Source organism: Culicoides brevitarsis, chromosome 3 (genome assembly GCF_036172545.1).
Source record: "Culicoides brevitarsis isolate CSIRO-B50_1 chromosome 3, AGI_CSIRO_Cbre_v1, whole genome shotgun sequence".
Lineage (NCBI taxonomy): Eukaryota > Metazoa > Arthropoda > Insecta > Diptera > Ceratopogonidae > Culicoides > Culicoides brevitarsis.
Genome location: NC_087087.1, coordinates 18,954,628 through 18,978,555, shown reverse-complemented (window position 1 = coordinate 18,978,555; position 23,928 = coordinate 18,954,628). Strand labels below are relative to the sequence as shown.

Genomic DNA, 23,928 nt, shown 5'->3' with positions numbered 1-23,928 from the left:
ACAACTAACGCTGAATCACACAATCGTTGCATATAAAAGTATTGCGATAACAAACAAACAGCTGTTCATGTATCTTTCTTTGTGTGAATTTAATTTGATAAGCAAGTGAACATGGGCAACGTACGATAATAATACTGACCAAACTTCATTCGCCGGAAGAATTTTCATGTAAATGTTAATGCGTGAACTTCCGTTACAGCACTTAAAAAAGGATACTGGCCAAAAAAATGTAATTTTTCGGTAATATTTCCTGTGAGTGACACAAGTTTCACATTAAAAACGAATTTGTTACAAATGCATATTGATGGGGCGTGTTTTTGCTTTTCGGACCGAATCTCGAACATCTGAAAGTATTTCAGTTTTTTTGAACTGTTTATGTTGCGGCTCATTCTAAAACATGTGTCGGGATCGTATTACAAGAGCTACTTTAAATACTTTGTATCATAATAATGTTAAAAATTTATGAACAGGGATCAAAAAAAAAAATGTTAATTTTGGAGAATATTTTTTTTAGTGAAATTTAACTAACATTATTGATAAAATCAACAAACATTAACATTTCAAATTTATTTCGAACTATTTGTAATTTTTTATAGGAAAAAGAAGGGCAGAAAAAATTTTTAAATAATTTTTCTATTAAGGCAAGTACAATTCCAAAAAATGTTTCACATGTCCTCCCTCCTAACTTTTTCCGAAAATCTAAGGAGGGAATAATGGAATAATGATAATGGTTTTGAAATATTTTTACCTTCAAAACATACGAAAAATGACAAAAAAATATCAAAAATTGGTTGAAATATTTAAATTTTGTTATATTTTGCAATTTTTCAAAGGGTTAGACTAATTTTCACAGAAAAAAAATTAAAAAAATTTATAATTTGGAATTTGCCAAAAAATTTTACATTTCAAAAAAGTCGTTAAAATGTTTTTTTAAATTTTAAAAAATTTTTTTGTTTCCAAAATTGTCCAAATGTTAAAATAAAAGATTTAAAATGTCTTTAAAGCACACAATTGAATATTAAAACTCTTTAAAAATAGTTAGATATAGATGGAAAAATCATTAAAATCATTGTTTTCCATTATCATTATTTATTACTCCCACCTCCTTACTTTTTAAGGTTCAAAATAATGTGAAATATTTTTTGAAATTGTACTTGCCTAATTTTCAAAATAATAATTTGTTAATAATTTTCTAATAGGTAATTTTCATAATAAAACAATAAAAGCAATTGCACTTCTATGCAAGTTGATCTGCAAGACTTCTCAGTCGTCTGGGGATAACCATTCGATCTATAGTCTTCTTCCACCACGGTTAGGCTTGATATCCTCAAAGGTTGCCAAGTATGAACCGTAGCGGGCTCTGAAGTTCAATCGTCGCAGAATCTCATGCGAATATTGACCCCTTTTCGGCCATTCGCTGTTGAAGCCTCATGAATCCTCCATGCGCCCGTGTCAAGTTGGTACATCTCGTACATCTTCGGGTGCTGATTTTCGTCTCCAAAGGTGAAGGGCACGTCCGGTTTTCCTTCCATATTTGTACCGAGGACGTCGCACAGCCAGTAGAATGCGTCCTGGTCTGAGCATTCGTACCTCACCACATGTGGCTTGGATGACACGAACGTCCATGACATCTCTGAAGAGCATTAAGTATTCATTAAGTATTTTTATTTATTTAATTTAGGCCGATCCAAATTTTTTTTGAAATTTCTGTCTCATACCCCATTTTAAAAATGGAAAATCCAATGGGACAAAATAAAAAAAAAAATTGAAAATTTCATCAAAAATTATGGTTTTTTGGTCTATTTTCATAATTTTTCAAGAGTTTATAAAAAAAATATTTTTTTAAACTTTTGTATTGAAAATAATATTTTTACAAGAATTTTCTTCTCCAAAAATATTTTTTCAAAAATCATTGAACTTATATTTTCAAAATTTAATTCATATTTTAAATTCTTACAATTTTTTGTAAAATTTATATACAAATTTTAAAAATATAGTAAAAAAAATTAAATAGAAAAATTTGCTCAAAAAATCTTATTGAAATATGTTAAAAATATTTATTTTTTATAAATTACTTTCTTAAAATTATTTAATGTTCTAAAGAAGATTCAAAATTATTAAATTCATAAATTCACGTTTATGAAAAAAAAATTTTTTAAATATTTTTTCGATCCCTGATCATGAAAGTAAAAAAAAAGGCAAAAAAAAAATATTTATTTATTTGGAAAAAACAACATATTTAATATTGAGTGCGTTAAAATAATACTAAAAGTGTTGTAAGTGGCTGTAATTTATATCGTCAAATGTTTCAATAAAATTCGATACGCTTTTTCATGTGTAACGACGATGATGGGTGATGGAAAGGGCATGCGACTGACTGGAACGAGAAGTATTTGTCTTTTTTTGGTGTTGAGTTCTAATCAAAGTAATGATGATTATTTTTCCACGATATGATTAATGATACAATATTTCATAATGACGACAATTCGTAACCTTTTGATTCAAATTCATTCAAGGTTAGATCGTGAAAGAAGCAAGAACATGATAATTGTTAAAATTTCACTAATTTTTCTAATTTTTAATTTAATTCCAAGTTTCGCATTCAAAATTAACGTCTCTGAATGCGAAATTAAAAATGAAAATCTATTCAAAATCTTCATCGACCGATTTTATGAGCATCAAAAGGCGGTAAAAGTGTTCGAGTGGAATAATTTCGGCTGTAATTGGCCTTTAAAAGTTCTTTTGTCGCAAAAAAATACGTTAACTAACAACGTCTTCAAATTTACAACATTTAAAGAAAACTTTGGATTTTTCACGGCAACGGAAAATTTGGACGAGGATTTTTTGCTGCTAGTAACTTACCATTCAGCACGAGGACCTTTGATGATTTTCACTGATAAAAATTTTAATCGTGAAATATTGAAAGTTGCATGGGAAAAATTTCAACTTTTACATTTGGTGGTCGTTTCTGGTGACTTTATTGTGGAGTATTACAATCCTTTTGCTGTTAAATGGCACAAAGACTCGATCGTGGATGAGGTTTCGGTTCATCAAAGTATTCGTTCAATTAATTGTCGGGTACGGAATTTGCATGGATACAAGTTCAGAGCAGTTGTTAGTCCATGGTTCGCATCTTATGCCCCAGTTGAATTTAAAAAAGATGGAAAAATTGCGAGAATTGGTGGGATTGATGGTGTATCGGTAGAAGCCTTCGGAAAAAGCTTAAACGCTCAAATGGAATATATAAATTTTCCGATAAACGAAGAAACGCAAAGATCGATGCTTCTTCAGATAGATGCCCTGATTTTAGGTCGCAAAGTTGATTTGGTTGCCTGGGCATTACCGATAAATTTAACCAATTTACTAAATGTTTATCCTTTGGATTACGTAGGACTTTCGAGCATTACAGCAGCATTTCGGGCGACAAAAGAAGTTTATTTGATTGACTTTCTCTATGGGTTTGCAGATGATTCAACAACAATTTTAATTTATTTTTCCGTGATTTTCGTAACTTTTGCATTTTATTTCATCTCGAGAATCTTTGAGCTCGATGTTGATTTTTTGAAAATTTTATTGGAAACAATGGGAATCGCTCTGGGAGTCTCACGCAATTTACGAAAATATTTGCAAACGTCATTTCGTCTCCTGATAGCGACCACTTTGTTCTACAACATAACGATATCATCGATGTTTCAAGCGACCATTTTCATGGATCTCAATGTGGAAGTCAAAGAAACGGAAATTAACACCGTTAAGCAACTTGCGCAAAGTAATGTGACTCTTTATGCGTACGACGAGTTCTATAGAATCATAAAAGCATATACAAACGAGTCTGACGTTCACCATCAAAAACTCCGAGACATGGTGATTTTGAATGTCAATCGAACAAATGCAGAATTACTCGAAGATTTGGCAACAGATAAATTAAAAACGAATGTCGGAGTGGTCATAATGAGATATAAAGCTATGTTACTGCAGTTTGTCGACCGAGAAACAGGAGATAATGCCATTCACATAATGAAACATTCAATTTTTAAGACTATTAATGCGTTTCATGTGCCAATTCACTCGCCGTTTCTTGAGATTTTGGATGAAATATTCAAAAGAACATTGGAAGTTGGGTTGCAAAAGAAAGGTACAATCGATGTGGAGCACTTGACCCTTCGGAGAAAAATACAAGCAATGAGAAAGATGCAGCTGGAAGGTGTTGTCATGAAAACGCATCCGACTCCGATGACGTTGGAGATGTTAAGCAACATTTTTGCCATGTACTGTAATTTAATGTGTGCTGCAGTTGTTGTTTTAATTGGGGAAATTGCGTTTTATAAATTGCAATTTATTCTTAAAAGTAACGACTAAATTTAGTTTTTAGCCGTAAATCGATAGTTTTTTACAATTGTGTTTTTTTTTAATTTTCGAAGATTTCGAAGTTTTTTTTTTAATTTTTTTTTATCTTATTTAAATTTCAATAATTTTTTTTTCCGATTAAAAATATATTTCCGATTAGGTAATAATTTTTTTAATTTTTAAGTCAGGAAGCAAGGAAAATGCAGCTTTTTGTGATGTTAGTTAGAATTTGAAAAAAATCTTGGCTGATAAAAATTAAAAAAAAAAATAAATAAAAAATAAGGTTATTACAACTGTCGAAAATGTTTTGGATTGGAGCATTCCTTCTTAATAATTTTGAAAATTTTCAAGAGGGATATCAAGTACCTAAAAAAAATTGCAAATTTTTCTACATTTTAGAACAATTTGAACAAAAATTTTATTTTTTTTTTAGAATTGAAGTATTTCTTTTATTTGTTTCAAATTTTGAGTCAAAAATGTTCAATTTTGTGTAAATTTTTTTAAAAAATGGGAAATACAAAGTTCAATATATATTTAAGAATTCAGCATCATTTCTCACTTGTGAAAAATTATGTAAAATTATTTATATATTATATTATATTTTATTTGTGACTTCTAAAGAGCAGAGCTCATCCTGAAGATATCTTTATCTCTTTCAAAAATACAATTTTTTAAGTTAAAAAAAGGCATGAATCCGAAGGTCCGCCCAGATTCATGTAAAAAAAATAACATAAGTGAATTGAAGAGAGAAGAAAATTGAGGCTGAATGTAAGAATAGATTTGGCAATCTGATTTTTTGAAATTAAATAAAATACAATGTTTATTTGATTACAATTTAACTCAAAGGTTGCTACGACCAACTAACGACGCATATAAACTGCATATAAAAAAACAGCCTACTTTACTCTGATACATTCCGTCACTTTCCCCTAAAGAGGACACATTTTGTCTTTGCGACAAAAGAAGCTTGTTCTGGCAAAAATCAGTTGTAAGACTTACAACTTGTAAGCAGTCCAAAGCAATATGCTCTTCACTTTTCTTCTTCGCGTACAGCAAACACGTATCATCTGCAGATAGTTTTAACCTGTGACTAATAGCGATTAGATATATCATAACGATTCTACTATTCTTTCAATAATTTCCTGATTTTTCTTATAACGACCTTTGACTGGGTATCGAATCCTGGAGTCGCCAGCCAATAATTGGCTCGAATAAAATATCATTGATATACAATTGAATACCTTTATTGCTAATACAATCTAATTCTCCCTTTTTCGTAGTTAATACAGATTTCCAGATTCCGCCAAGTTGACTTTAAAAGGAACTGTCAAGTCATCTGCTGAATAAAAAAAACGACATATCGTTGCACTTATGATCAAAGGTACCGCTGTCTAAATCTCAAGAAACCGAATTGTTATTAGCCACCATAGCACCACGTGTTTTTTTTTATCCACTTTTGTAGGTAACATCAAAACACAACAGCATCACTGTTTGCAAAATTTGTGCATTTTTCGATTTGCACACTAATTCCCTCCTTCTTCCTAATATTTTGGAGATCTAAGAATTTCGAAACATTTTCCACAGTTGTAACACCCTTATTTAAAAATTATCGGTGAATATTAAAAATATTTGACAAATGAAAAGCTTCTAAAAAATTGTTTTTTTTTTTAAATAATTTTTTATCAGTTTCTATTCAAAAATATTGAATATCAAAAGAACAATAAAAAATGGAGTCCTTTAACGCTTTTTCTTTCCAAACTTCTTGAAAGAACCGGGAGGCGGAAGGTCTCTTGGTAGTTTAATTTGGATCAAGCCGGATTTTGTTTTGTACGTCGCTCCAATGTACGAAACATATTTTGCCAGTTCCACTTTCGATAAGTTGAGGCCTTCGGTGGCATTTTCTACATTCACTTCGAGGTTTTTGGATAACAAACAGGCCAGCACCAAATAATAACAAATTGCTTTTTGCTCGGTAAAGCGATTGCGAATACTAAAAAATTAAACAAATTTAAGCCAAATTGAAGATATTTTTAAAAAATTTGTCTTACTCATGTCGCATATCATTCGTAAAAGTCTCTTTGATGTGCTTTGATAGCTGTTCCGAAAGCTTGGAAATCTCAATTTTTGACATAAATTTTGATTTGGTGTTTAAAACATTTCCCAAGGCATCCAGATACAAGCAAATTTTTAATTTTTTAATGTTTTCATCACTATCGGGCTCTTTGGACATTTGAACTTCTTTGATACAGTTCAACAAGAACGGTAGTGTAATTGGCATATGCAAGGGTTTTGTCTCAAATAAGGTCAACGCTGGCTTTTCCAAGTTTGCCAAAATCTTTTTCGGAATAATCTCTTCGACTTTGTAGACATCTGCTATTTTTGTGGCGTCCTTATTTTGTGGTGGTCGAATATCTTCGTCAACGAGCGTCGATTCATCTAGCAAGACACTATCGTCGACATCCAACACAGATGTGTCCAATTTATCTTTCAAAACATCCACATTGAACTCGGTTTTTTCCTTCTTATCCATGGCACGAGCGGCACTTTTGCTGCCGAAATTCTTGTACAGCAAGCTGCGGACATCAATTGGTTGCGTGTCACTCAGCACAGTGGGCATGACATGGTGCTCCGACATCACGGAACATTGTTCCACTTCGACAAATCGAATTTTGTTGGTGTCTCGATTCCGAATAGCAATGAAGGTGTTGACGAGATCCTTTGGATAATTTTCGCCAATGCGTCCGTAGTAACTCGTATCGACTTTTCCCTCATATTGCAGAAATAATCCGGGATTTTTGTCTTTGTCAACGACATATTGTACTTCGTGGTCGTCTTGAAGTGGAGTAGCATTTTGAAAATTCACTAAAAAAAATACAAAAATTTCGTAAATGAATGCTGAAATGAAAATAATTTTTGATTTTCTCACCTATTACGGGATTTGCACGTTCCTTTGAGAGCAAATCCACACTTTCTACTTCATATTTTGTCATATTTTAGTTTTTTCTTAATGAAATTATACAAGAACAGCGCTCTTTTGTTTACAAATATGAAAGCATGTGTGTGACATATGATTGAAACTGACAGTGGGTGCGTTCAGCAAGCGATTTTTGGATGCGCATTAGAAGTTACAGGAAATTTCAGGTCTAATAAATATTAAATATTTATGTTTAAAAAATTTCTAAATTTGTCTAAAATATCGACGAATAATATTGTGAATGTAATAGATTCCATTGAATATAACAAAAATTTTAAAATTTATATAATTTAAAATATTAACAAATTACTTGGTAATTCACGGTGCATCCTCTATTTAATTTAATATTTTAAATATTATAATAAATAATGCTTAGTTGATTACTAGTAATAGTTGAGTAATAGTAAATTATTTTCATGTGCGAGGATTACGCTTTTTAAATTTCCTTCCTCTGAATTTTTTGGGAATGCGTCAGAATACAGCAATGAAACTTGGAACTGAGTTCTTTTCTTATAATAAATGGTCATCCCTGAAAGTTTCACAGTCGAAACTATTCGAAAGTGGCGGATCTCCGCAGCTTACGTTTCCTTCCTAATAGAATGAATGGATTTTTTTTCAGTATTTTTAAATGTTTTACCATGGAACGTATTGTTTCCTATTTAGCTTCAAAATTTAAAATTTTTGATTAAAGTCCTTAGAAAATAATCACACACAAATAATCACAACAAGACAAAAAAAATATTTAAAAATATGTATTAACAAAATTAATAACAAAGTAGTGAACAACTCGACAATTTTGTTCATCAAAACATGGACGAAATTAGGACTGCACGGACTGCGCTCAAAAACTAAAAATTTTCCATCGGCTAAATTGACAAAAAGAAGTTTGACAAAGAATGGTTTTTCGCGATAATATTTGTAATTCAATAGGTTCCTACGACCAACCAACGAAGTCATTTGACCTGGTTAAAAATACATTTAAGTCCAAAAATAAAAAAATATCGTTCATTAATATGTTTTATGCTAAGTTTTTAAACTCACGTAATTTTTTTTAAATATTAATTAAAATGTTCTTATCGAAGTTAAGTTAATCGAAGTCTTAAATTAATTTCAAATATACATATGAAGTATGATAAAAAATAGTTTAAGTAAATAAATTAAACTTTTTTATTAATTTCAGATTTCCCGCAACTGCCTTTACACCTTGAATCCACCCAAAATTAACAACAAATTCTTTTATTTACATTCGGTATCGCCGTAAGAGAATTCACGTCTAAAATGGAAGTGGACGAAATACGGGACATGCAAGAGCGGAAATTGAAAAGGATTCTTGACCTTTTATCAACTTCAAAGACTAACGTCCAAAATGACTGCTATTTGGAGAAATTACTGCAAAAAATCATCGAATCTGGTGAGTTTCATCTCGTTCAAGGTCAAAGTTCTCAAATACCTCAACTTTATCTCAATACTTTTTACAGGAAATGCAAACACTTATAAAATCTCCTTCGAATGGTTCTTGAATCTCATCAACTTGTGTGAGGCACACGAATCACCTCACAACACCGTTGTCTCGTTCGGGATGAAACTCGCAACAAATTGCGTAAAATTCGATGATTCTCGTGTCGAACAGCTACTTGACGTCATGACGCGTTTTTTGCGTGTTATCAATACGCAGGAAAAATTGAGAACGCCTTCAGTGCTGTTCAGTTACATCGTTTTACTGAAACAAGTGGCGAAGACGGAATGTGGTTTGAGATATCTAAAAGAGACGGGATTGTGGCAGCAACTTATTGACTACAAAAGTCCAAATTACACGATTTACATCAACCGGGAGTTGGCTTCGTTTTTCTACGAGATCATGAAGGCCTTTGACAAAGCTGACGAGGAAGTTGTGGTAAAGAATATTTTGGAAGCGCTTTTGAGTCCGTTGCTGAACGTCATTTGGATGGACGAGAATCACCATGTTTTTCTTGATAACCCGGAAACGAAAGAAATTGTCCTAAAAATGATGGACGTTCTCGAGCAAATTTACTTGAAAGCGATCGAAGACCCCGAATTAAGTCACATTCCGTACTATTTATTTATTGAAATGCGAATCGAGAACAAAACATGGAAATTGCGCGATATTTCGCTACTAGATGACTTCTCGATCCGACTGGGACACATTGCGGCAATTGCGAATTTTTGTCGTTACACTTGCATGAAGATTCCCGCGCGGGATACGACAACAAAACCACTGACACTCGAGAAATTTTGCATTAATTTCTACAATTTTATCAATTACGCCTGCGATCGGCAGTCGGCGGAGACCATGGTGAATGTCACAGATGTCACTACGAGACTTTGGTACAAAGCGGGACCCCGACGTCCCACTCACGAAATAATCTCGACGCACAAATTAAAGTTTGGCGATCAATTACTCGTCGTTCAACTGATGCCAATGTTGTATTTAATACGAACCGAAGCGCCCGAATTTGATCCGGACTACATCGATGAATTTTGCAACGAGTTTTTCTTCATGTGTTGCGAGCAAACGGTGCGCCATTTGTATGCCATGAAGGAAATTTTGCATCTAAATCGGAAAAATACGACAGATTTGGCGTGTCGGTCTATTAGTCGGATTACGTCGTCGGGCGTGGTGATCGATAAACCGCGTGCACTCTTGGCACTTCGTTATTTTTTGAAAAGTTTGATCGAATTCCTGCCCAAAGACTTTGATATCGTGCAAAATAGCACGGCATACTTGTCGTTTGATAGTCCGACGTTCCTTTTGGCAATTCTGACTGGCGTCAATTCCCTCATTAAGACATATGACATCACTTGTACGGACCTTCCGTCCACGAATCTCCATAAAATTGGCCTTTATTTGCTGTGCGTGTGTGGTCTCAATACGCAACACAAGATCCAGGTGATAAAAATGCTCGAGAATGCGATCGTTCGTTTCTCCAGCAACCAAGTGCCTTTGATGATTGGCGATTTGAGTGGTTCGGGCTACGAGCATCTCGGCTACGTCATCTACAAATACATTCACAGCAACGATTGGGATGTCCGAGACAGTATTTTGGAACTCATAACCACCATAATTGACATTTCTTGCACGAAATTCGCCATTTTGCAAAGTCTCTTTGTGAAACAGGATTTTTGCGGTGCTATTTTGACGATGTCTAAGTCAGATGCCGAACCCTATGTGCGTGCTTCAGCCTTAAAATGCCTCAAAACGATGTCCCGCGTCAATAAATTCGGAACAATTCTGCAGGAAATGGACTTGATTCAACATTTGTGTGAGCTGGTACGCACGGAAGACGAAGCCATTGTGCGACGTGATGCCATTGATGTTCTGCGAGACATTTATCTTCATCAAAGGTCACCCAAAAACTTACTGGCAACCATTTTACCGACGATGATTTACTGCGGCGCCGTCGATTTGCATTGGGAAGTCCGAATCAATGCGCTGCGATTTTGGGATCATCTTCTCGATCAATGCTTCACTGCTGAAGGATATTCCGATTATGGCTTTCCGCCGCAGTGTTTCTCCACAAAGCTCAAGAAAATCGTCACACTTAACGAGAATTCCATTAAAGCTAAGCTCACGACAATTTTGCAGGAATTCCAGCAACACGGAGGCTTCGGGGTACTTCTCGCCAATTTGGAAGAAACCACAGACACGGAAGTCATGAAAGTTGCCGTTCAAATAATTAACAAGCTTAAGAAAAGATTGGAAAAGTACGATTTCACGGGATCTGCTGGAATGGAAATCGAGACAAATAACGAAACTTTACCGAACGCAGAAATTTTCCAAGTCGAAGCAGGTCCAGCGGTGTCAGAAACAATACTAGATTCAGTCGTAGACTCGGACGACATTAATTTGCTTGTGAATGCGCATCAAAATGCTCTGAATAACGATCGAGAAGGACACCGTTTTGATAAAACAGATTTTGAGGCCGTAATGAAAGTGACAGCAGATGCATTCTTGAACGCGATTAAAGATAAGGATTTTGAATCAATTATTGAATCGAGAGTCAGGGAGACTTATCATATCATGAATTTCTCGCAGAGCTCGGCAAACTTTTAGGGTCAAGAAAAATATACTCCTGACCAAAATTATAAATTTTGGGCAACAGTTTTCAATTAAAGCTTGTAAAATACAGTAACAAAAACGTCGAAAGCTTATTAATGTTGATTGGAAAAAAGATTAATAAAAACCAAATTTCCAGAATGTTTCTTGCTTTATAGTTTGTTTATTTTTTTTTATATTTTTTTTATATTTTTTTTATTTTTTTTTAATATTTTTTTTAATATTTTTTTTTAAAATATTTTTTTTAAATATTTTTTTTTTATTTTTTTTTTAATTATTTTTTTTATTTCATACTTTATAGTGCTAAGTACGGTTTTTAAAACTATAAAAAGTTTTATTTTCTTCGCTTCCATCGACGATTTGAACTGTGTAAAAAGCAAGTTCACTTCACCACAGACAGCTTTGAATCTCTCCTGGATGATATTTTGCATTCTTTCAAGGAATACGACTCTCATGATGTTAACACAATGGATTGTTATTGAATTTTAAGAAGTATTTTTTTTGTATATCTGAATTTTTAGTAAAATAAAGTTTTAAAAACTTCACATGATGCCTCTTTGATGCCATAAAAGCAAAGTTTTCCTAATTAACTTCTCGAATCTGTCGAATTTGTTTCTATTTTACTATTTTTTTTAAATTTAGGCCGCCATAAATGAAAATCAAAAATAAAGTCCAAAATTTTTGAAAATAAAATTATAAAAAAATAAAAAAAAATTTTGAAATACTTATTTTTATACAAATAATTTTGATCTTGTAATTGCTAATTTTGATCGTTGATCAACACTTTTGTTGTTTTTTAATAATCTTCTTTGAAACATTCAAATTAAAAATTGATTTTAGATCATTTTAAGTTAAAAATTGAAAAATTAAAATTTTATGAAAAATAACTGTCAAAAAAATTTGAAAAAAAAAAAAAATTCAGTAATTTTATGAAAAATTTTTTTAGAGAAGAAAATTCAAGTTAAAATATGATTTTCAAAACAAAAATTAAAATAATTGAAAATTTTTTATAAATTTTTTTGAAAATATCTTGAAAAATTATGAAAATTCAACAAAAAACGATCAATTTTGATGAAATTTTTAACTTTTTTATTTTGCCCCATTGGATTTTTGACTTTTAAAATGGGGCATCGGACTTTATTTTTGATTTTCGTTTGGAGCGGCTTCAAAATTTCATGTATAAAAGTAAAAATCGCAAGGCACTTCATGGACTTTTCTCATGAAAAAATTAAAATTTCATGTAAAAAAGTCAAAATCTCAAGGCACTTCATGGACTTTTCTCTCAAAATCGCAAGGCACTTCATGGACTTTTCTCATGAAAAATGAAAATTTCATGTAAAAAAGTCAAAATCGCAAGGCACTTCATGGACTTTTCTCTCAAAATCGCAAGGCAATTTACGAACTTTTCTCAGGCATGAGTTATTTTAAGATCTAATTCGAGTTAATTTCCATAAAATCCAGTAAAAATCATCGAAGTGTAAAAAATATGCTAATTTTTCATAACGGTTAAAATTCAAAAACCCGCCGCCGTACATTCGGCGGAAAGAATCTACCGTATTTCACCAAAAACAACCCAACGAAAGTTTAAATTATTCTTACATTCGCGGAAACAATCTTCAACGGAAAAGCGGTTGACAAAAATTTTTGTTTATGTTACAATTTTTATCTGTTGTTAAGAGTAATCGCAAGAAAATAGATGTTTTAAAAAAAATAAAATTCGCGTAAAGATATGAGTGTTACAGTAAATAACATTGAAAACCGCGACCAATTATTGAATTTCGTAGTTGTTGAGTTGAAAAACAATGGTATCAAGTATCGCAAGGACCCGAATGTTAAACATTCGAAAAAACAGGAGAAAATAACTTATGGCAAAGTGTTCCACACAGGTAAGTTTGGCTTTAATTTCAAAGCTTTTTGCTCTAGAAATTAATTTTTTTCCGCATTTCTTAGCTCTGGAACACTTGGACACAGTAAGCGTAGACGATGGTAAGATAAGAACATTTCCGGCTTCGGAGAGAAATCGAATTTCATGGCAAACTTGTTTTTGTTTTGATTTCAGGAGTTCTCATTCCAACATTTGTGGTAAATGCGTGCAAGAGAATTTTGGCTGAAGTCTCGTACGAAGGAATTTTCCGTAAAACTGGTTCCACGAAACGACAAAAGGAGATAATTGTGAGTCATTAAGCGACAATTTTCGTCAGACATGAATTTTAGAAATTTAATTATCGTCACTAATTGCTTTCGAATTGCTTTTTCAGGCAAAATTGGAACGTGGATTGCCGTTCGACGATACAGACAATGTCCTGGATATCGCAAGTATCCTCAAGACGTTCTTCCGAAATCTGCCGGATGCGATAATTCCGCCGGGCACGTTACAGGAGACCCTCATCAAGTGTTTGTTGGACGAAAAAACGTCGCATCAGAACATTTTGTTGACATGTTTGTTGTTGCCCGTGCTCAAATTGAATACACTCGCGTATTTGATGCAGTTTCTGAACAAGGTGTCCGAGTATGCGAGCGAGAACAAGATGACCATCGAAAATCTCGCCATCATTATGGGACCCAATATTATGCCCGTGTGCCATAATGTGCAACAGCGAAACAGTGCCCATGTCAAAATTATCTCGATTTTGATCAAGAACGCCTACCAGATTGGCATTGTGCCGGAAAATATTCTGGAAAAGATGCAAGATTTGAGCACTTCGAGAGATGAGGTGTTGTTGCAAACGGAGAAAAAGAAGAAGAAACGACGAAGCGGATCGCTAAATCGCGTTTTTAATGGATTACGGAAAATTGTGGGAGCACTGGGCTCGTCGTCAGAGAGTTTGGAGAGAACACCGGACGCTGAACGAGTCTTGCAGACGCCAGTTTTGACAAAATCCACGAAAAAACGAAGGAATAACGAGAATCCGTTCAGTGCCAAGAAGAAAAAGGACTTGATGTCGTTCCTGCCGAATAATGGAGCGATTTTGCCAAATACGCCAATGAACAAGTAAGAAATGTTTATTTTGACAAATTTTGAAAAAGATTTAATTTATTTTTTTTTTCGACAATCCAAGTCGAAAGCTTAATTGAAAATATTAAAAATTTCGTCAAAAATATCAGTTTTCTGGAATGTTTTTCAAAATAATTCAAAAAATTTTCAAAAATTGTTTAAATTTCTCAAAATTTTTTTGAGAAAAAATTTTTAAGTATAAATTTTTTATTTTTTCAAAGTTTTTAACAAATTATGAAATTCTTAAAATAACAAAAATTTTAATTAATGATTTAGTTTGTCATTTTAAATTAAAAATATTTCATTTTTGTTTTAAAAAAAATTTTTAGCACAAAATATTCGAAAAAAATCTTGAGCAAAGATAAAAAATTAAAAAAAAAATTTACTAAAATATTATTTTTGGCAAAAAAATTATAAACTTTAAATTTTTAAAAATTTCTTGAAAAATTATGAAAAAAGACTAAAGACTTTATTTTTATTTCTTTAAAAAGACAAATAATCTGAAATAAATTTTCAGTATTTCAAAACGAGGAATTAAAATTTTTATCTTATTTTCTTTTCAGAGACCACAAAAAGACACGAATGAGTCTTGCTGGACGCAAAGAGAACAAAGTTGGCCTTTCCACAGTTGACATTGCGCACAGCAGTCAACCCATGGAACGTCGATGGAGTTTTGTGTTGTCGCGCAAAAAAAGTGTCGACAAGTTGCATGCCGAAAACAAAATTTTAGTTCCTTGTGGATTATCGCCCGTGCTTTCGATGCCATCTCTCACACCGGACAAACGTGCATCCCTGATAAAAGACAAAGAACCGGACTTTTTGCAGCCGGAAGACGATAAACAAACGGAAGCCACAGAAGCGACGACGTCGAGTGACGATGATTTTGTCAAAATTCCTCGAAGTGAATACGAGGCGATTAAAGATCGCGTTGCTGCCATCGAAACGTGCATCTCCGAAGAATTTCAGAAAAATGAAAAGTTGCTGAATGATTCGTTCGTCGAGCCTGTTGTAAAGCCAGAATGTGGTCCAGTAGCCGTTGACGACAAATATCATGCGACGCTAAAAGAAACGCATCCCATCAACGAAGTTGCAACGACGACAGACCAGCTGGCGAAACGTTTAAGTCGCGAACTCAAGATTCGTCGAAGCACGGAAAATCAAGTGATCCGATCGCCAAGTGCGCGAAAAATCGGCACGATGAGACGCAGATCGCGTGAAAGTGGTGCCAGACTATCACGCAGCACGACATGGCATGTGGCCTCCAGTAGCAAAGATATGACGGCAAAAATCGAAGATTTGTCAAAGGACTCACTCTGCTTGCGAAGCAATTTGAGAAGAGGACGTCCGAACACGTATCTGCGACATCCGAGTCCCGTGAAAAAGACGGAAGGAGTCAAACCGGAAGCCACAGAGGAAAAATCTGTCAATAATAGTGAACAATGGCACGACGCCAAGAGTTTCTTCAACGACCCCATCAACGATATGCACAACATGTCCGTTGAAATTGTCGAAGATAATGTTCCGTTGACAGTTGCGGCACCCATTCGAGTACTTTTGACGCCCGAAATTCAAAGCAAACCTGAAGATAATCTCTTCAAGACACCATCTAATCTTCCGTTACGCATGACCGCTGCCATATCTGCCACCAAATCCTGCGATAAAACACCCATGCTGCCTCCGAGTCTTCCACCACGTCGATCTGCCACGAAAAAGACGCCCACCGCAACGACCAAAACGCCGCGAACATTGCTCTCGCACACCACCCCCATCCAGCAAATGCAGACTGGACGTGCTTCGATTGCGAGAATTCGCGCAAATGTCGGTCACGTGGCTGCCAAAGCGAAGCTATTCGATAATTTAGGCGATGGTCCGAGCGGAGGCGAAGCTCCGAAGCCTGTTTCGCGATCTGTGAATCGTCGACAAAGCATTAAACCGCAACTTTTGTCGCTTCCCGAGACAAAACGTGTGCTAAAAGAGAATAATCCACCGGCAGTCGTCATAAAATCGAGTCTCGCGAAAGAAACGACGCCAAAAAGGAAGAATTTAAAATTGAATACCGAAGCTGCGCGACGATATCGTCTCCAAATGGGTGTCACACGATCTCCCATCAGTGCCAATAAGCAACGCAAGATGGAACAACTGAATGCCATGAAGTTGCAACATCGCTTAGAGGATGTGCGTAAACAAAAAATCTCCGAACTCGAGGAAATTTGCCAAAAAAAGTCTTTGGCCAAAGGTGAAAATACACCCACAAGGCGATCCGCAGCTTTGAAAAAGGCAAAATCGGCCGTTAGAACACCGGTAAGGGCAGTTCGTGCTTCGCCGTCGACTCTTGCACGCAAATCCCCTCGCACCACGCTCGTGAGGCGATAATTCTAGCCATTCCAAACCCCTCGAACAACTCGAAATACTTTAACTTTTATGCAAACTTTTTGTTTATTTGATATTTTTTTATGTGTGAATCGAAGAATGTCGACCGAGATAAGGAAAAGACAAGTGTTTATGACAATGCCTACAAATTTTTTTTTATCAATCTACTATTATATTATTACCTTATATTCACACATTGTACTTTTTAGATAATAAAAAATAGCCTGTAACAGTCAATAAAGAGAATATTTTAAAAATATGAGGAAATTTCAATCATCATCAGTCTCAAAGAACATTTCCAACAATTCAAGTTTTCCGCATTGATCCGAGCCATCTAAGCGTTGTGGTTGGCCATATCGAATAAATGTCGGAATAACTTGAATTTTTCCAAGAGTCCCGTCATGTCGGAAGGGATTTTGAGGATCTTTCCAGTACGGACGATCACCGGCATCGCAATAAACTATTGTCGCGTTTTGAGGGGCGAATTTCTCGACGGCTTGTTTGATGACGGGAGCAGCATCGTTACCTAAAAAAATATTATTTAATTTAAAATTTTAATAAAAAAGGAATAATTTTTCTTGAAAAAATTACAATCGGAACACCAGCTGACTCCTGCTTCGTCCTTTTTGCCGGTAAACAAGATGTACAGATTTTTCTTGTTATCTTTGAAGTTTTCGATGAATTGTTTTAGTTTTTCGTAACCATCGACGTATGATTCGGTGACCATGATTTTAAATTAATTTTTAAAAAATTTGTGGAATTTTATACGAGAATGACTTATTTCAGAAAAATGCAAAATATTTGAAGATATGATGAGGCGTCGTTCATGTGTTGTCTTAGTAATTTTGGGGGGATGATTTTTAAATAAAATTAATGGAGGAGTTAAATAATAATTTTTAAAGTTTTTCTACAGAAACTATTTTAGGTCGCAGTAAATAAATAATTGAAAATTATATTCCAAATGAAAAGTAAATAAAAAACAGTTCAAAAACTTTTTTATAGTAACCTGGGTTCGAAATTTCTTTAAGGTATTTCTTTATCAATTTTTTTTAATATGTTAGGCTGCTCCAAATTAAACTCAATAGTTTTGTCCAAAATTTTTGAAATAAAAATCCCCCCATTTTTATGATATTGCAAAAAAAATAAAAAAAAATTTGAAATACTTTTTTTCATACAAAATGCCAAATTTTTAAAAAATTTCTGTAGTTAATCAATATTATAGTTGTTTTGAGTTTTTTACATTGATATTTGTGTATTAAAAATTGATTTAAGAATATTTTAATGAAAATTGAAAAAAATCAATATCGTAAAAATAACTGTCAAATTTTTTTTTGAAAAAAAAACATTCAATAATTTTCATGAAAATTATTTTTTTAAAGAAAATTTTCTGTCAAAATACAAAATTGAATACAAAATTACTAAAAATTGAAAAATTTTCTTGAAAATTTCTTAAAAAATTATGAAAATACACCAAAAATCGGTAGTTTTCGATGAAATTTTTAACTTTTTTTTTTATTTTGCCCCATTGGATTTTTGAATATTAAATGGGGCATCGGACAAAACTATTGAGATTCATGTGGAGCGGCCTTAAACATAATAAACATAAAGAAAAAGCTATACCTAAAAGTATTTGTAAAACATTTTAAAAAAGGTTCCATTGAAATGAATCGAAAAATTGTCGAAGAGCTGGAAAATTTCGTTGATCGTTGAATGTACTGTGGTCTAAATTCAAGATTACGTTTGTGGATGTTAAGAGATACGAAATTAATCAAATCTAAATTAATTATTTTTATTATTTATGTGTTGACTTGAAGACAATTAAAGGAAGATTAACTCTAATTTTTACAAATTAATAGTTAAATACTTTTAACACATAAATCAAGGATCCTCTGATTTATAAAAACAAATTTCATTCAAAGTGACTCGTCTGCATGATTCATTAAATGTTGCAGCACTGTACGATCCAAGATTTCGTTTTGTCGTTTGTTGTCGACAAGACATAAATAAATGGAAAAACATGGTTCCCGACAATACCATGTATGGAATAGAGTTGATAAAAAATGCCGGGAACGGCTTTGAACGTTCCGTCGCATAATATCATACGGCTTGAACATCAGCGCTCTAGTCCATTGGTAGTGTAGAACATAAGGATTCTGCAGAATCTTCGACAGAATCGAATTGCAAGAAGGTTTCTGCGACTTACAACCTATCGTTGTACCCTTCTACTTTTCTGATGTCTACGAAAATATTATTGACTTTAGTTTCTTCGTCGTATTTTGCCATTTCCACTAAAAACGCTCGTGAATATACTTCGTCAGCTTTTGGCATTTATTTCGGTATCGTTTCTTTTTATGAAAAACTCAACAAAGGCAACTTTAGATGAAATTTTTTATATTTTTCGCCTTTTTAATGGAGCAAAATATACCTAAATGATTCAAAATAAATTTAAGTAGTTTTGAAAATTTTTGAAGAGAAAGATGGGCTTCAGTAACGGCATAAATGAACAACGCCACGTATCTCCGGATAACAATTGATTCCGACATCCAAATCAACTTCCCAATTGGAAACACTGTGACCGAAGGCATTGTGAATATTTTTCATCAGAACCACACCAGCTGCATTTTCCTCTTTAATTTTCCCGAAAACTGCTACAAAGTATCACTAAAAATGGCAACAAAAACTGAAACGAAGGGCAAAGGCTTCCAACCGGACTCCGCTGTCGACATCACGTTCGAGGATCAACAGAGAATAAACAAATTCGCAAATTTCAATGCAAAACTCGAGGATCTGCGGGAAGAGGTGAAAGCCAAACAGAACAAATTGAAAAATCTCGAAGAAGCGGTCGAAGAAATTGAGCTTTTTGACGACGACACGCAAATTCCCTTCCTCAGTGGCGAGGTTTTTGTGTCGCACAACTTGTCGCGAACGCAAGAACTCTTGGCCGAAACGAAGGAAACGTACTTGAAGGAGATCCAAGAAGCCGAGGCCAAATGCAAGGAAATCCAAGAGAACATGAACGAACTGAAGCAACACTTGTACAGTCGTTTCGGAAATCACATTTACTTGGAAAATGATCAAGATTAAAAAGTTCACGATTAATCATAAAAAATTCTCAAATAAAAATTAATTTTGCATTTATTTTTTTTCCTTAATTAGCTCGTCGTTTAATGGAAATCTTGCCGCGACTCAGTTGCATGGTCATAATACGGACTTTGTTGTTGTCCGAGCATCGTTTTACCCAAATTGTCTCGTTGCCGATGGCGGAAATTGTTGCGGCAAATCGCGGATATTCCTTGCCTTCGACGAAAATTGGCTGCCCGCGGTGATACCAACGCTTCTCGTACAACAACTTGCCATCCTCGATTTTGGCTTCGGTAAATACATCCATGGCATAGTTGTTGGCGTTGTTGCCGTTCATGTTGTAGCACGGTTGCTTAATTGGCGTCATCACCTTCGAGCGACTTATCATCTTGAGATCACTGTCAATTTCCTTGTCTTCGAGCTGCAGTACGAGGGCTCCGGGTGTGTTTTTTCGACGTTTTTCCACCACAGGCACCGGTTCGTTGGGACGTCTTCGGAGTTTTCGCGTCACGGCGGGCTTGATATCGATCGTGTCGCAATTGAGCTCCATGTTATTGCGTTCAATATCGATTTGTTTCCGCTTATCTTCCATGTCACTCAGCAAATTCTCGCGCAAATCTGTCTTTTTCTCCTCGTACTCCTTCACGGCGGCATTTTTCTCGAGAATGTAGTCACGTTCGACGCAATTTACCAAATAATCGCGATAAATTTCGTTTAGACGGATTCGTTCCTTGTACTGCTGCTCCAGTTTTTTGATGCGTTTCAAGTATTCTGGGTGTGATCCGTTTTTGAGGTCTTCCAGTTGCTTTTTTAGATTTTCCAACTTGTCTTGGTACATTCTAAAACGTGAAAATAAATTAATTTTTTTTGTAAAATTTAGTCGAGGGAATACTGACTGCTCCTTAATTTCCATCGGCTGATCGGGTCCATTGCTGAACAACTCAGTCTCGCTGGCTTCCTCAGTATCTAAAAGATTATTTTCGGAATTTAAATCATAACATTCCCCTGTAGAAGTAATATTAACAACGTAAGGATACAAAATAATAAAATAAAATAAAAAACTAAAGATACTGTCGTAATGAAAGGGAAACTACAAGAAAACCAACTACAAACTCCCTTTCATTACTACGCACAAACAAAAAAGAAAAGAAAAGCTGAAAGTGCACTAATTACTACAAATCAACTTTACTTGTGTGCAGAACTTACCTTCTTCACTGTCGTACATTGTTTCGTGATTGTCCTGTCCGGCCATGTAGATTTCTTTCTCGAAATCCGTGAATTCGTGCATTTTTACGCACTTTTTTTGTAAGGCTTTGTGAAAGTAAACAAACAATGTCTCACTTAAAAATTGCCATGTACTGATTCAGAGTGAGACGAATAGAAATGATAAATAAGGCGTCATCCATTAATGAAGTAAGATAAAATATTTGTCCCCGATCCCCCATCAGAAACAGTTGGAATTTTTTCCTATTCATAAGGTCAAATATTTTAATTTACATTGGCAACATTACATTTATGTTTAATTAATGTCTTCTTTTATATAATATCACCAGTGTGGACCAACTCATATGAAATTTTTGAAAAAACCTCTAATGATAAATTTTAATAAAAGTAAAGTTAAAGTGAAGTGTAATTGCGTCAAAAGCCCGGATAAAAAAGCTTGAAAAAAAAAGAAAATTAGAGTTGAAAACAACAAGAAATATGGCTGAATGTATTGAAAGAAAAGGAAGATGCAAAATAAAATGAGTTGAATGCTTAGGCACTTTTCTCGGTCGTTGTGACTCACATTGAGAACGTTTCAGTGCCTCCGACACAAGTAACGGTCGAGAGAGCCTTTACTGCCTTACGCTTAGTCTTAAGTGATCTGAGTAATAGGCTAAGCCAAAAAATGGACGATATTTTATTTGTTAAATTGAACGCTTTTTTATTCTAACATGAGTTCTTTGACCCAAGCCAAATATTTCAATGAGTTAGTTAAAAAAAATAAAATTTTAGGCTCTAATTTTATTTTATGTTTAGGCCGCTCCAAATGAAACTCAATAGTTTTGTCCGATGCCCCATTTTATTTTCGAAAATCCAATGGGGCAAAATAAAAAAAAAAGTTAAAAATTTCATCAAAAATTACCGATTTTTGGTGTATTTTCATAATTTTTTAAAAAATATTCAAGGATTACTATTGAAATTTTTTTTTTCAAAAAATTTTGACAGTTATTTTTATGATATTTATTTTTTTCAATTTTAATTAATTCTTTTAATACACAAATCAGCTTTACCGAATACTGTACAAATATTAATGCATTTATTTTAAAAACTCAAAACAACAATTAGGTAATATTTATCCATAACGATTTTCAAAAATTTGCATTTAAAAATTCCGGGTGGTCCGACTGCATTTTTTTCCATGCATTCCGACAAGCTGCATTACGGTTATTTGCAATGTATGAAAAAAAATATTTCAAAATTTTTTATTTTTTTCCCCCCCCCCATTTTTATTTCAAAAATTTTGGACAAAACTATTGGGTTTTATTTGGAGCGGCCTTATTAGTAAAAAGTTTGGATATCTTGCAAAAAAATGATGATTTATTAAAGTTGTCTAATTAATTTAAATAGCAATTGGATAATAATGTAAAAAAGTGCAAATTTAGCACTTCAGTAAAACCCTGATTCTGAGTAAGAGAAAAAAGTAATCGGAATCGGAGGGGCAGCCCCCCCCGGGTTGACAAAAAGTGAAATAATTAAATTTAATGGCCTAAGTGTGACACATTGATTGTTGAAATTTAGTTGAAAAAAAAAAGAAAAAATAAAACTCTACATATAAAACATTTAACAATTAAAAAAAAATAATTTTGAATAAGTTTGAGTTTAAATTCAAAATTTATTTAACGAAAAAACTGTCATTTTTATTAATTTAAGTTATGGCGCCATCCATTTACGGCGTCTGATAAAATTAGGGACATTTTTGGACCCCCACCCCCCCTTTAATCTAAGACCGTCGGAATTTTAAGACCCCCCTAGTTAACGACGTACTTTTTAGTAAAGTACCCCCCCCCCTTTTTTCAAGAAAAATTGTTAAAAATTAGCTCAAATTTATATGGAAATTTGTGAAAAATTGTAAATGTTTACTCAGTTAGTTAAAAAACAGATCAAAAAAGTTTGAAGCGCCTATTAAATATTACTGACAAATAAAAACAAAAAATCTTAATTATAAAGAATTTACACGAAGTCGTATTTTCCTTCTAGACCCCTCCCCCTACGTCGAAATCCATCGAAAATTCATGGACCCCAAAAATTCACCTTCAAAGAGTGCATTTCCGCCGGGATTCAATGTGTAATCTTCTTCGAGGAGCTTTTTCCGAATTTTTGTCCGTTACTCACGATGCTGGCGAGACATTTCAATATAATTCGACGGATAATCTCATTAACATGTCTTCAATCGGTGCCTTGCCCTTTGATAAAAAATTCAAATGAGTTCTTATGTTCAATTTTTTCGACAGGACAGCGATAAGGGAAAGTTAAAGCCACTCGAATGCTGATTGATGCAAATAACACGAACGACAGTCACTGGAGCACGACGCAGGGGAAAATAATCGCAGTAAATTTTGATTTTTGTTTTTTGGCATGATAATAAATAAAAGTAACAGTCGTTTCTTGTGCAAAAATTTTTCGTAAATGGATTGAAGAACGCCTTGAAACGTATTTCATACCAGTTTTTTTTTTCGTAGAAAAGATGAGGTCAATTCGAAGCGAAGAAATTGTGTGCTGCGAAAGTTTCGATAGCAAAAAACACAAGAAGTCAAGAAAAATTCTGAAAAAAAGCGAAACAAATGAAAAGTAGGGTAATTTTTTAAATAAATTTTAATAAATTTTACCCGAAAATTTCATTTCAGAGTCAAAAGGACGAAATGTAGTAGTTTACTCATCTGTTTTGTTCCAATCGTGATAGTTTTTGTACTTATGTTGATCTTTTCTGATATTTACTACAAACCGCAGGTCCGTTGTCAAAAAAATTTTATTGGATTACTTTACTGCGAGTATTATATCCGATCAATTTTTGATATTTTTGATGGAATCATTGGATAAATTTGC

The 23,928-nt window shown here is 33.8% G+C and overlaps 6 protein-coding genes across 7 annotated transcripts; 3 read left to right on the top strand and 3 right to left on the bottom strand.

The window, feature by feature from the left end:
• Positions 1–5,550: 5,550 nt before the first annotated feature.
• LOC134833962 (uncharacterized) lies at positions 5,551–7,415 on the bottom strand. Its single transcript, XM_063848471.1, has 3 exons — positions 7,274–7,415; positions 6,396–7,209; positions 5,551–6,337 (listed from the first exon to the last, which is right to left on the bottom strand). Exons 1-3 carry the CDS (start codon positions 7,335–7,337, stop codon positions 6,085–6,087), a joined length of 1,131 nt encoding a protein of 376 aa, XP_063704541.1. The 5' UTR covers positions 7,338–7,415; the 3' UTR covers positions 5,551–6,084.
• Positions 7,416–8,582: 1,167 nt separating this feature from the next.
• LOC134833353 (uncharacterized) lies at positions 8,583–11,393 on the top strand. The gene is made up of 2 exons (XM_063847650.1): positions 8,583–8,732; positions 8,800–11,393. Exons 1-2 carry the CDS (start codon positions 8,600–8,602, stop codon positions 11,391–11,393), a joined length of 2,727 nt encoding a protein of 908 aa, XP_063703720.1. The 5' UTR covers positions 8,583–8,599.
• A 1,696-nt stretch (positions 11,394–13,089) lies between these two features.
• On the top strand, positions 13,090–16,823 carry LOC134835623 (uncharacterized). The gene is made up of 5 exons (XM_063850528.1): positions 13,090–13,282; positions 13,347–13,382; positions 13,456–13,568; positions 13,655–14,388; positions 14,955–16,823. The coding sequence occupies exons 1-5, from the start codon at positions 13,126–13,128 to the stop codon at positions 16,762–16,764; spliced, it is 2,850 nt and encodes a 949-aa protein (XP_063706598.1). The 5' UTR covers positions 13,090–13,125; the 3' UTR covers positions 16,765–16,823.
• Positions 16,824–16,879: 56 nt separating this feature from the next.
• Positions 16,880–17,570, bottom strand: LOC134835628 (thioredoxin domain-containing protein 17-like). Its single transcript, XM_063850536.1, has 2 exons — positions 17,353–17,570; positions 16,880–17,287 (listed from the first exon to the last, which is right to left on the bottom strand). The coding sequence occupies exons 1-2, from the start codon at positions 17,486–17,488 to the stop codon at positions 17,031–17,033; spliced, it is 393 nt and encodes a 130-aa protein (XP_063706606.1). The 5' UTR covers positions 17,489–17,570; the 3' UTR covers positions 16,880–17,030.
• Positions 17,571–19,428: 1,858 nt separating this feature from the next.
• On the top strand, positions 19,429–19,913 carry LOC134835627 (probable prefoldin subunit 4). The gene has a single exon (XM_063850535.1). It carries the CDS (start codon positions 19,429–19,431, stop codon positions 19,843–19,845), a length of 417 nt encoding a protein of 138 aa, XP_063706605.1. The 3' UTR covers positions 19,846–19,913.
• LOC134835626 (sin3 histone deacetylase corepressor complex component SDS3) lies at positions 19,910–21,183 on the bottom strand. Of its 2 annotated transcripts, none has more exons than XM_063850533.1 (3): positions 21,049–21,183; positions 20,739–20,847; positions 19,910–20,681 (listed from the first exon to the last, which is right to left on the bottom strand). In XM_063850533.1, exons 1-3 carry the CDS (start codon positions 21,128–21,130, stop codon positions 19,910–19,912), a joined length of 963 nt encoding a protein of 320 aa, XP_063706603.1. In that variant the 5' UTR covers positions 21,131–21,183. The 2 variants fall into 2 exon arrangements, with proteins under 2 accessions (XP_063706603.1, XP_063706604.1); XM_063850534.1 differs by having other exon boundaries at positions 20,739–20,808.
• Positions 21,184–23,928: the final 2,745 nt, after the last annotated feature.

What these genes read in the sequence shown, in the direction of transcription:
- LOC134835628 (XM_063850536.1), bottom strand. Translation starts at nt 17,488, where the DNA reads ATGGTCACCGAATCATACGTCGATGGTTACGAAAAACTAAAACAATTC. An exon ending in AGTCAGCTGGTGTTCCGATT is followed by an intron (nt 17,288 to 17,352) that starts GTAATTTTTTCA and finishes ATATTTTTTTAG; the next exon opens with GTAACGATGCTGCTCCCGTC.
- LOC134835627 (XM_063850535.1), top strand. Translation starts at nt 19,429, where the DNA reads ATGGCAACAAAAACTGAAACGAAGGGCAAAGGCTTCCAACCGGACTCC.
- LOC134833353 (XM_063847650.1), top strand. Translation starts at nt 8,600, where the DNA reads ATGGAAGTGGACGAAATACGGGACATGCAAGAGCGGAAATTGAAAAGG. An exon ending in GCAAAAAATCATCGAATCTG is followed by an intron (nt 8,733 to 8,799) that starts GTGAGTTTCATC and finishes TACTTTTTACAG; the next exon opens with GAAATGCAAACACTTATAAA.
- LOC134833962 (XM_063848471.1), bottom strand. Translation starts at nt 7,337, where the DNA reads ATGACAAAATATGAAGTAGAAAGTGTGGATTTGCTCTCAAAGGAACGT. An exon ending in ACGTGCAAATCCCGTAATAG is followed by an intron (nt 7,210 to 7,273) that starts GTGAGAAAATCA and finishes TATTTTTTTTAG; the next exon opens with TGAATTTTCAAAATGCTACT. An exon ending in ACGAATGATATGCGACATGA is followed by an intron (nt 6,338 to 6,395) that starts GTAAGACAAATT and finishes TTAATTTTTTAG; the next exon opens with TATTCGCAATCGCTTTACCG.
- LOC134835626 (XM_063850533.1), bottom strand. Translation starts at nt 21,130, where the DNA reads ATGCACGAATTCACGGATTTCGAGAAAGAAATCTACATGGCCGGACAG. An exon ending in AATGTACGACAGTGAAGAAG is followed by an intron (nt 20,848 to 21,048) that starts GTAAGTTCTGCA and finishes TTACTTCTACAG; the next exon opens with GGGAATGTTATGATTTAAAT. An exon ending in CCGATGGAAATTAAGGAGCA is followed by an intron (nt 20,682 to 20,738) that starts GTCAGTATTCCC and finishes TTCACGTTTTAG; the next exon opens with AATGTACCAAGACAAGTTGG.
- LOC134835623 (XM_063850528.1), top strand. Translation starts at nt 13,126, where the DNA reads ATGAGTGTTACAGTAAATAACATTGAAAACCGCGACCAATTATTGAAT. An exon ending in TGGCAAAGTGTTCCACACAG is followed by an intron (nt 13,283 to 13,346) that starts GTAAGTTTGGCT and finishes CGCATTTCTTAG; the next exon opens with CTCTGGAACACTTGGACACA. An exon ending in AACGACAAAAGGAGATAATT is followed by an intron (nt 13,569 to 13,654) that starts GTGAGTCATTAA and finishes TTGCTTTTTCAG; the next exon opens with GCAAAATTGGAACGTGGATT.